This window comes from Boleophthalmus pectinirostris, unplaced genomic scaffold (assembly GCF_026225935.1).
Source record: "Boleophthalmus pectinirostris isolate CB_2022bp ecotype Guang Dong unplaced genomic scaffold, ASM2622593v1 HiC_scaffold_2, whole genome shotgun sequence".
Lineage (NCBI taxonomy): Eukaryota > Metazoa > Chordata > Actinopteri > Gobiiformes > Gobiidae > Boleophthalmus > Boleophthalmus pectinirostris.
Window position 1 is genome coordinate 44197382 of NW_026571152.1, and position 10436 is coordinate 44207817.

General features: G+C 40.6%; 1 protein-coding gene across 1 annotated transcript in view; it reads right to left on the reverse strand.

Moving 5' to 3' along the window:
- rfx4 (regulatory factor X, 4) overlaps nt 1–10436 on the reverse strand; it is a 46327-nt gene that overhangs the window by 21612 nt on the left and 14279 nt on the right. The window contains exons 7-13 of the mRNA XM_055155931.1: nt 6447–6508; nt 5268–5481; nt 4808–4885; nt 2595–2758; nt 2187–2287; nt 2057–2115; nt 1803–1947 (exon numbers count right to left, since the gene is read on the reverse strand). Coding sequence (XP_055011906.1) covers nt 1803–1947; nt 2057–2115; nt 2187–2287; nt 2595–2758; nt 4808–4885; nt 5268–5481; nt 6447–6508 — 823 coding nt within the window. The remainder of the gene's footprint in view (nt 1–1802; nt 1948–2056; nt 2116–2186; nt 2288–2594; nt 2759–4807; nt 4886–5267; nt 5482–6446; nt 6509–10436) is intronic.

Genomic DNA, 10436 nt, shown 5'->3' on the forward strand with positions numbered 1-10436 from the left:
GATTACAGTTACTTTGTTGAAATAAATGGATTAGACAGAGGGATTTTTACTGTCCCCCCCCCCCCCCCCCCCCCGGTCTAAACCAGGTCTAAACCAGGTCTAAACCAGGACTAAACCAGGACTAAACCAGGTCTAAACCAGGACTAAACCAGGACTAAACCAGGACTAAACCAGGTCTAAACCAGGACTAAACCAGGACTAAACCAGGACTAAACCAGGACTAAACCAGGTCTAAACCAGGTCTAAACCAGGTCTAAACCAGGACTAAACCAGGTCTAAACCAGGTCTAAACCAGGTCTAAACCAGGACTAAACCAGGTCTAAAACCAGGACTAAACCAGGTCTAAACCAGGTCTAAACCAGGACCAAACCAGGTCTAAACCAGGACTAAACCAGGTCTAAACCAGGACTAAACCAGGTCTAAACCAGGACTAAACCAGGTCTAAACCAGGACTAAACCAGGACTAAACCAGGACTTAAAATGACAATAACACTTGTGGTCTCTGCATTTATCGTCACATTCAAAGAGCAGAAGTTTCGGTGGCTCTGCGTGTTCTTTACATCCTGTTTGGTCATTCACACCTGATGGTGCAGTTGGTGTGAATCGTGCAGTTAACAGGTTCATATGAGGGTCAACAGTCACCACACATTTGTTTAAACCTGTTTTAGTCCTGCTTTAGACGCTTTAGGTTTTAAACCTGCTTCTTTCCAGGGGCGGACAGGGACCAAAAAACAACCCTGGACTTTTCCCCCACAAATCGGCCCACGGTGAAGGGGGAGGGTCAGTCCTGTTCAAGATTCAACTTATTATTTTATTTGTCATAGAAAAATAAAGAAATTTGGTCCATGTTCATCCCAGTTTAACCAGAACTAAACCAGGACTAAACCAGGTCTAAACCAGGACTAAACCAGGTCTAAACCAGGTCTAAACCAGGACTAAACCAGGTCTAAACCAGGACTAAACCAGGTCTAAACCAGGTCTAAATCAGGTCTAACCAGGTCTAAACCAGGACTAAACCAGGTCTAAACCAGGTCTAAACCAGGACTAAACCAGGTCTAAATCAGGTCTAAAACCAGGTCTAAACCAGGTCTAAATCAGGTCTAAACCAGGTCTAAACCAGAACTAAACCAGGTCTAAACCAGGTCTAAACCAGAACTAAACCAGGACTAAACCAGGTCTAAACCAGGTCTAAACCAGAACTAAACCAGGACTAAACCAGTACTAAACCAGGTCTAAACCAGGACTAAACCAGGACTAAACCAGGTCTAAACCAGGTCTAAACCAGGTCTAAACCAGGTCTAAACCAGAACTAAACCAGGACTAAACCAGGTCTAAACCAGGTCTAAACCAGGACTAAATCAGGACTAAACCAGGACTAAATCCTGCTGTGTGGACGTGTTTCTTCGTTTTCTATCAATAATATTTTTAATTTGGTTCAGTAAAGTTTGGACTTTTTATTTTCTTTTATCAGACAAAACTTCTTATGTGAAGATTTCCTCGTCTTTGTTTCTCTACAGCAAATCAAATAATCCAAAGTAATCAGATTACATTACTCACTTTAAGTAATTTAATGGATTCTGTTACAAACTACATTTTGGGGGATGTAATCTGTAATCTGTAGGGGATTACATTTTAAAAGTAAATTTCCCAACACTGACTGTCGGCACTGCTCCGTCTGAGGATTTGTTAGACTTGAATCTGAGTTTTATTTCAATCTGACCTGATTTATCCGAACTCCACAGGTGAGTCCAAATAACACTAACACCAGAGTTATTTTCAGACACGCGTCGAGTCAAACGTACAGTGAATGATGAGGAGCCGGTGCTCGTCCTGGGAGTCCTCCATCGTGTAGAGCGTCTGCTTCGTGATGCTGCTCAGGTCCACGTTCCTCCAGTCCTCCAACATCTGGAACGTGATGTCCGCGCTGTTTATCACTGTCCGGGACGCCTGGAAACAGATAATCTCCAATATTACAACACACCAGCACCATCTCTCTTATTCTCTTATCAGCGTGAGCTTAGAGGGGTTTTATTAAAATTTCAGGCAGAGATAGCACCTGGCATAGGTGATTCAGAGATGTTTGCCGCTTTAAGATCTGAGAAAACCTCCTGGACACTGAAAAAGAAGGAACAAGTGATCATCAGTGGTAAAAGTCAATAAATATGTACATTATTTAAAAAGCTTACATTCAAATTTGATATTCCTCAGGTTTTCCGGGAGGTCGTGAAGTGCGATTTTAAGCCACTCGTCCAGTTGTTTGGCAAATTTCCGTATAACCTGAGTCAAACTAAAACGAAAAACAAAAAAAAAAAAGAAATTTAAATAACATATGAAAACATCTCTGACTTTATATATTTGAAAATGCAATGAAATGATAAATCTATAATAAGCCGAGTCACCCACATTATTTAAATTCAGTTAAAATTTGTGTTTCTGAAATATTTTACATGAATGTCGAAATGTCTTTTGCATAAACCATTAAAAACGATGCTATTTTAAAGTATTTTTGGTTCCTCGTTATTTGGTTTGGAAGCAGAAGTCGTTGGTGTTGGTGACTTCGTGATGCGTGATGAAGGGGTGTGTCAGGGTGGCACCTGTCGGGCAGAGCTTGAAGCACCGTGGGCATGAGCACTCCAGAAATGGCCTTGTACAAAATGGAGTCACAGACGCCCACGATGTTGACCACGGTGGGCGACCCCAGCACGGGCAGCATGTGCGGCGGCATGCCCTGCCAAAAGTGCAGCAGAAAACTCTGGACCTGCACAAAACAAACAACACGTTCAACACTGAAGATTAACACTGAGGTTTAACACTGAGGTTTAACACTGAGGTTCAACACTGAAGATTAACACTAAGGTTCAACACTGAGGTTTAACACTGAGGTTCAACACTGAGGTTTAACACTGAGGTTCAACACTGAAGATTAACACTGAGGTTCAACACTGAGGTTCAACACTGAAGATTAACACTAAGGTTCAACACTGAGGTTTAACACTGAGGTTCAACACTGAAGATTAACACTAAGGTTTAACACTGAGGTTCAACACTGAGGTTTAACACTGAGGTTCAACACTGAAGATTAACACTGAGGTTCAACACTGAGGTTTAACACTGAGGTTCAACACTGAAGATTAACACTGAGGTTTAACATTAAGGTTTAACACTGAGGTTCAACACTGAAAATTAACACTGAGGTTCAACACTGAAAATTAACACTGAGGTTTAACACTGAAGATTAACACTGAGGTTCAACACTGAGGTTTAACACTGAAAATTAACACTGAAGATTAACACTGAGGTTTAACACTGAAGATTAACACTGAGGTTTAACACTGAGGTTCAACACTGAGGTTTAACACAGGTTTAACACTGAGGTTCAACACTGAAAATTAACACTGAGGTTCAACACTGAGGTTTAACACTGAAAATCAACACTGAGGTTCAACACTGAGGTTTAACACTGAAAATTAACACTGAGGTTTAACACTGAAGATTAACACTGAGGTTCAACACTGAGGTTCAACACTGAGGTTCAACACTGAGGTTTAACACTGAGGTTTAACACTGAAAATTAACACTGAAAATTAACACTGAGGTTCAACACTGAAGATTAACACTGAGGTTCAACACTGAGGTTCAACACTGAGGTTCAACACTGAGGTTTAACACTGAAAATTAACACTGAGGTTTAACACTGAAGACTAACACTGAGGTTCAACACTGAAGATTAACACTGAGGTTCAACATTAAGGTTTAATACTGAAAATGAACGCACAGACCTGGAGTTGTTTTTTTGTTTTGTTTCATTCACATGTTTAACACAAACTGCACATTTAAACTTTATATTTCTTCTCTCAAATAGAAAACGTCCTGTTCCACCTCGTGATGTCATGGGGTCACCTCTGCTCCTCCGTGTTTTTAAAACTTGTCTAGAATCATCTGGACCGTTTCAGTCCTGGAGTGGCTGATCTCGACTGAACTGAAGGGAAAAGGAGCCGAGAACTTGGAAACTACCACTTTATGACATCACACGGTGGAACAGGGCGTTTGGAGCTTTAAAGAGTCACTCAAACATGTGTGAATGAAACAAACACAACTCCAGGTCTGTTTTTGAGGAGGAACAGTGTTAGAACATCGACCTGAAGCTCACAGGACTCAGTTTTGTCTGATTTTTAATAATTGTCGTTCAGTTTTGTTTGTGGAAAGTGTCTAAAAGCTCATATTTTCATGTTCTGTTTATCTGGTCTCCATGGAGATATCGCTGCTTTTCCTGGAATGTTCGTGTCATTAAACTCGTCTGTCTTTGACTCCCAGATCCACAGACTTTTAACTGAGCCGGAGTCATGTTTGTGTAACGTCTCTTCTCACAAAAAGTCAATATCGTGATATCGTATCGTCAAAGTTCTCGTGGACCATCAAAATAAATCGAATCACAAAAGTCTTTTTACTTAAATGAAAAGTTATGATGCAGCAACAGCTAAAAAACACAGATGGAACTACACAGACCATGATCCTTTGCTCCATTTCAGTGCAGACGACAAGAAGAAATAACAGTTCTAACACTTTTACGTCTTAGTTCTTTGGATTAACTCTTGTCAAGGTGTATGAACAGTTAAAATATTGCGCTAAATATCGTATTGTGAAAATATTGTGTAAATATCTTAAGAGATTTGGATATTGTTACATCTCTAATCGTGAGCTTTCCCACGATATCGCCGTAAATATCGTCCCGTGAGGTTCAGACCGTGACGATATCGTATCGTGAGACTTGAATATCGTTACACTCTGAGTAAATATAAAATCTTGCCTCATCAAAATTGGCTCTGATGACAGTGTCCAGTATCCTCTGACAGTGTGTTCGGTACATCATGATGAAGGTGGACACCTGTGGAGAACACAACACGGACACGATGTTTAAAGAGCTAAAAACATCGCAGCGCTGACCGTCCACGGTGGGAAACTGAAACGTGCTACAAAAACAAGAGAATAAATCTCAGCCAAAGCGAGTGAACCAATAAAGGAGCATTAAAGGTCTAAGCTGAAGCCAAAGGGAATAAAATGAGCTTTAGAGATCAGGAAAAAACCCAACCCTTTAAAATCATGGCCCCTCTTTAAGCGCCGGACAGCCTCTGCATGTCCTTTGTCCAAACTAGATCTCATTATCTCCCCTAAGATTAAGAGTTAGTGAGAAGCTAGCACATAAATCTTTAAGGTCCTCCTGGGATAAAGGGTCTGACCAGAGGGGGTACGTGACGGCGAGCACTTACCCTCTCCTCTGGCAGGCTGGCCGGCAGATTTAGGTCTTTGACATTTGGGAACTCTGGCAGAAGGGTCCCGAGTTTGGATCGCGGTGAATACGCCACTGTCTGTTTGGTCACTTCTTTCTTGCCCGTCTCGTTCACCCAAGCGGCGCCTTTTTTCGAGTACATCACGTCGTAATATTGGGACGATTCCTTCACCGCGATTCCATAGTAGTGATACCTGCGGCGAACGAAAGACTGGACGTGAACGGACGAAGAGTGTACGAGAGAGTACGAGAATGTACAAGAGAGTGTACGAGAGTGTACGAGAGTGTATGAGAGAGTGTACAAGAGAGTGTACAGAGAGTGTACAGAGAGTGTACAGAGAGTGTACGAGAATGTACAGAGAGTGTACGAGAATGTACAGAGAGTGTACGAGAGTGTATGAGAGTGTATGAGAGAGTGTACAGAGAGTGTACGAGAGTTTATGAAGAGTCTACAGAGAGTGTACGAGAGTTTATGACAGTGTACAAGAGTGTATGAAGAATGTTCGAGAGTGTATGAGAGTGATGCAGAGTGTATGAGAGTGATGCAGAGTGTATGAGAGTGATGCAGAGTGTATGGGAGTGATGCAGAGTGTATGAGAGTGATGCAGAGTGTATGGAGTGATGCAGAGTGTATGAGAGTGATGCAGAGTGTATGAGAGTGATGCAGAGTGTATGAGAGTGATGCAGAGTGTATGAGAGTGATGCAGAGTGTATGAGAGTGATGCAGAGTGTATGAGAGAGTGTATGCAGAGTGTATGAGAGTGATGCAGAGTGTATGAGAGTGATGCAGAGTGTATGAGAGTGATGCAGAGTGTATGAGAGTGATGCAGAGTGTATGGAGAGTGATGCAGAGTGTATGGGAGTGATGCAGAGTGTATGGGAGTGATGCAGAGTGTATGGGAGTGATGCAGAGTGTATGAGAGTGATGCAGAGTGTATGAGAGTGATGCAGAGTGTATGAGAGTGATGCAGAGTGTATGAGAGTGATGCAGAGTGTATGGAGTGATGCAGAGTGTATGAGAGTGATGCAGAGTGTATGAGGGTGATGCAGAGTGTATGAGAGTGATGCAGAGTGTATTATGATGTTTAAAAGTGCATGTAGTTATAATGCGTATGATGTTTAAGATGTTTAAAATGTTTGTAATGTTCCGTTGACGTACTTTGACTGTCCTCTTGTCCCCAGGCGTCTGGTTGTTAACGCTGGAAACTGCTGCCGTATGATCTGTGTTTAGATCAGAAAAATGGAAATTTAGATAAAATATCAAAAGGAAAAGTTTAAACTTGAAGCTTTTCATGTGGGTGAATAAATCGAGTAATTCACTTTCGGTGCCTTTTTAAAAACCAAAAGCTGTTCTTTTTTGCATTATTGATAATCGTGACAAACAATGTGACATTTAAAGTAAAAACTGTAATGTTCTTATTTCTTGGACACAGCGGTGAACAGGGCCTAAGGCAAAAGTGAACTGGTAAAAGATCGTATTTAAAACAAGGGACAACTTAATCTGACACAACATTTTAAATATTTAACAAAAGATTTACATTTGCATTTACGGCTGAGAAACAACTTTTCATTTGACCCTGTTGTAAATGTCAAAAATAATGTGAGTCATGGATTGATCTCAAAAAACAAGATCGAGTTCTGTGGCAGCATTTCCCTGTGATTATATAGAACATTTATAACATTTATAACATTTATAACATTTATAACATTTATAACAAATGTGGGATGTAACAAAAACCCAAATATCACAATATGGTATCAGCAAAGTTCTCACAATAACATCATGAACCATCACAATAAATCAAATCACAAGTGTCTTTACTTAAATTTAGACTTATAGTGCCATAGTGGCGCCACCTAGTGTCTCCACTCAGTTTCATTTCTCTCCAGTGACTAGATCAGGAATCAGAAAACACCAGACGATTCACAAAACCCCAGAAGTGTCGAGTTCAGGCTCCAGCCAATCAGAGAAGAGACAGACATTCTGTGTTGGCGACGATTCTCCAGATCCTCGAGGATTTAAAGTCTGAACAAAGAGAATGTTTGGTGAATTTGATCTCGGGGAAAGACGTTATTGTTCTTCTTCCTACAGGATCTGGAGCTTTACAAACGTCACGAACAAACAGCAGCGATTGGTTCAATAAAAAAAGTCCCGCCTCCTGTCGAGCGAACGAATCCTAATGCTGCAGGTCACACGGTTTCCACCAAGTGAAACCAGCTCAGGAATCAGACTGTTATAGGGAAGCAACAGCTAAAAACAAATACAGCGGGAACTACATCGACCATGATCCTTTGCTCCATTTCAGTGCAGACGACAAGAACAAATAACAGTTGGGTTCAGTCAAGTGTTAACGGAGGAAACAGGGTCAGATTTTTGACATTCAAATGTCTCTTATTCAGAAACTAGAGGAACTATTGAAATAAGTAAAGTATCAGAATGTAGGAAAGAGTTACACTCCAACAGGGTCAAGTTAAACCTGTCAGATTCTTTCAAGTTGTTCACAAAATATTTAAAAACTCATGTCGGTAACAGAGGGAATGAAATATGCAGCACTTTTTGGTCAATAAATCCAAACAGTGATAACTCTTGGTTCTCACTTCCATATCCTTAACAAACTGGTTTGAATATTTGCTTCATATAGTTTTCTACCATATGGTACAAGATTAGGTTGAAAAACCTCTGACTTTTTGACTCATGAGATTTTTTATTAAGAAAGTTCATGGTAACGGAGGGAAAAGTAACGGAGGGAAAATTGTACAAACAAGTAGAAGGTCGGGCTGGTGTCATTAAGAAGTTCCCGATACGATACAGATCTCGATACAGTGAACTTTCGATTTGATGTGATATATTTCAAATTGATTCGATACGGTTCAATAAAAAATAAAGGCTAAATCGTGGCTGTGACACTAAAAGTCTTTGTAAAACCACTTCTTGTGCAAAGTTCAAATGAAACACAAACATTTTAATCATCAAAACAGTAAAAATGTCAAATGTGTCGCATAAATGAGTTTCCTTTCACTCCACAAGCAACAAAACTGTAGCTGTAACTAAATAATTTAGTAAAACACACCTAAAAATACTCTTGGTGAAATATCGGTACAGCAGCCCACGATATCGATACTGTATCATCACATTAAACGATACGATATATCGATATTCCGATATTTTTGCACACCCCAAGAAGAAATTGCAGGATTTTACATCATTTGTCACTTTTTTCTTCTGAAAACTTTAATATTACTTCAAAATGAAAGAAACTATTTCTATAAAATATGTCAGTCCTTCCAAGAACATTTTTATCATTTTAAATATATATATATATATATATATATATATATATATATATATATATATATATATATATATATATATATAATATATATATATATATATATATTTAAATCCTGTCCCTTCATCAACAGTTCAAAGATGGAATAACACAAGATATGATGAAATACAAACATTTATTTACATGATTTTTGGGTCTTTGAAATTTTGGAAATAATATTTGTTCCATGTTTCATTCATGGTCTGTTTAAAACGTCTGGAACTTTAGAACCAAAAATGGAACAGAAAAAAGGTCAACAGTTTGATAAACTCGAGTACATATGTATCTGTTCAATACACTTTTATATCAGATGAATTCACTTGAGTTTTTGGTCTTGTTGTTTACTTCTGCTGGACCAGGACCAGTTCTAACACTTTTAACTCTTAGTTGTTTGGATTAAATCTTGTCGAGGCATTTGAAGAGGAAAAAGAAGCGTATTAACAGTTAAAATATTGCAATAAATATCGTATCATGAAAATATTGTGTAAATATTGTAAGAGATTTGGATATTGTTACATTCTAATCCTGAGCTTTCCCACGATATCGCAGTAAATATCGTCCCGTGAGGTTCATATCGTGACGATATCGTATCGTGAGACTTGAATATCGTTACGCTCCTAAAAACACATATAACATTTATAACGTTTATGACATTTATTACATTTATTGGACGTTCAGCGGCCCGCGGTGTTTGAACTATGAAAGTCTCATATCTGTCGCCGTGGGGAGCGTGGAAAAAAAAGTTTAGACTCGTCCATTTATGAGTCTTCTCCACAGTGTCCCTGAATCATCCAGCCGCCTCCACTCCTCCTCCCACTCCCTCCCTCTCTCTCTCTTCATCTCTCTCCCTCCTTCCTCTTCTCTTTTTGTCCAAAGAAGATTGGCTCCTGGGTCCGACTCCCGGTGCACCAAACTTTAGCAAACAGTGTAGCGCTCCATTGTGTTGGCTGAAAAAAGGGGCCAAGCTGTGAAGTTTCTGTCAGACCTGGCTTGATAAATGAGCAGACAGGGAGGCAGGCCGGACCCTCGCGCAGTTTTTTTTGTCCAGAATCAATGAACCCTCCCAAAGGACGCCCCACACCGCCATCGCCACTGATCTAACATTCCGCAACATCTCACCCTTCCAAATTTCCTTTAATTACACATTAATCCAGGCCCCTTCGCTTTTTCAATATCTTCCGACAGGAGCGGGGCAGGAGGGGGGGCTCGGGCGGGGGCAGGGGCGGGGGTGACGGTGGGGTGGGGGTATTTGAGGGGCACTAAACTCCTCGGGGGTTGTGGGAACAGAGCGGAGCCAGTGTGGGTTGGCTGTAGGTTGTGTGTTATTTGCGTTGGAGTCGTCCAGCGTCGGTTTGGGACGTGACGAGGCTCGATTCAGGCGCAAACGATCAAAGGTTCCTCCACGAGTTTGGGAAAAAAACTTCAGACTTAAAATGAAATCTCCAGATGGACAGAGTTTTTAAAAATAAACCAAAAACTTGTCAAAACCTTTCACTTTATTCCAGAAGTTTCTGTTGGCGCTTCACCTGAGTCGTCTGACCTGCAGCGTCAGGATTCGTTCACTCGACGGGAGGCGGGACTTTTTTATTTAACCAGTCGCTGCTGTTTGGTCGTGACGTGTGTGATGCTCCACGGCGCTCGGTGGTGTCCAAGTCATTGCCCAAAGGCACAACAGCAAACAAAGCAGAGAGTGAACAAGTGTCAAAGATCAGTGTCGTTTCTGTGAGATGAACTTGTGGATTAAAGGTGCAATAAAAATGTGAAGTTTGTTTCGTCTCCATGTCGATGTTTTGTTTACTGTTGTTCTGTTCCACAAAAGA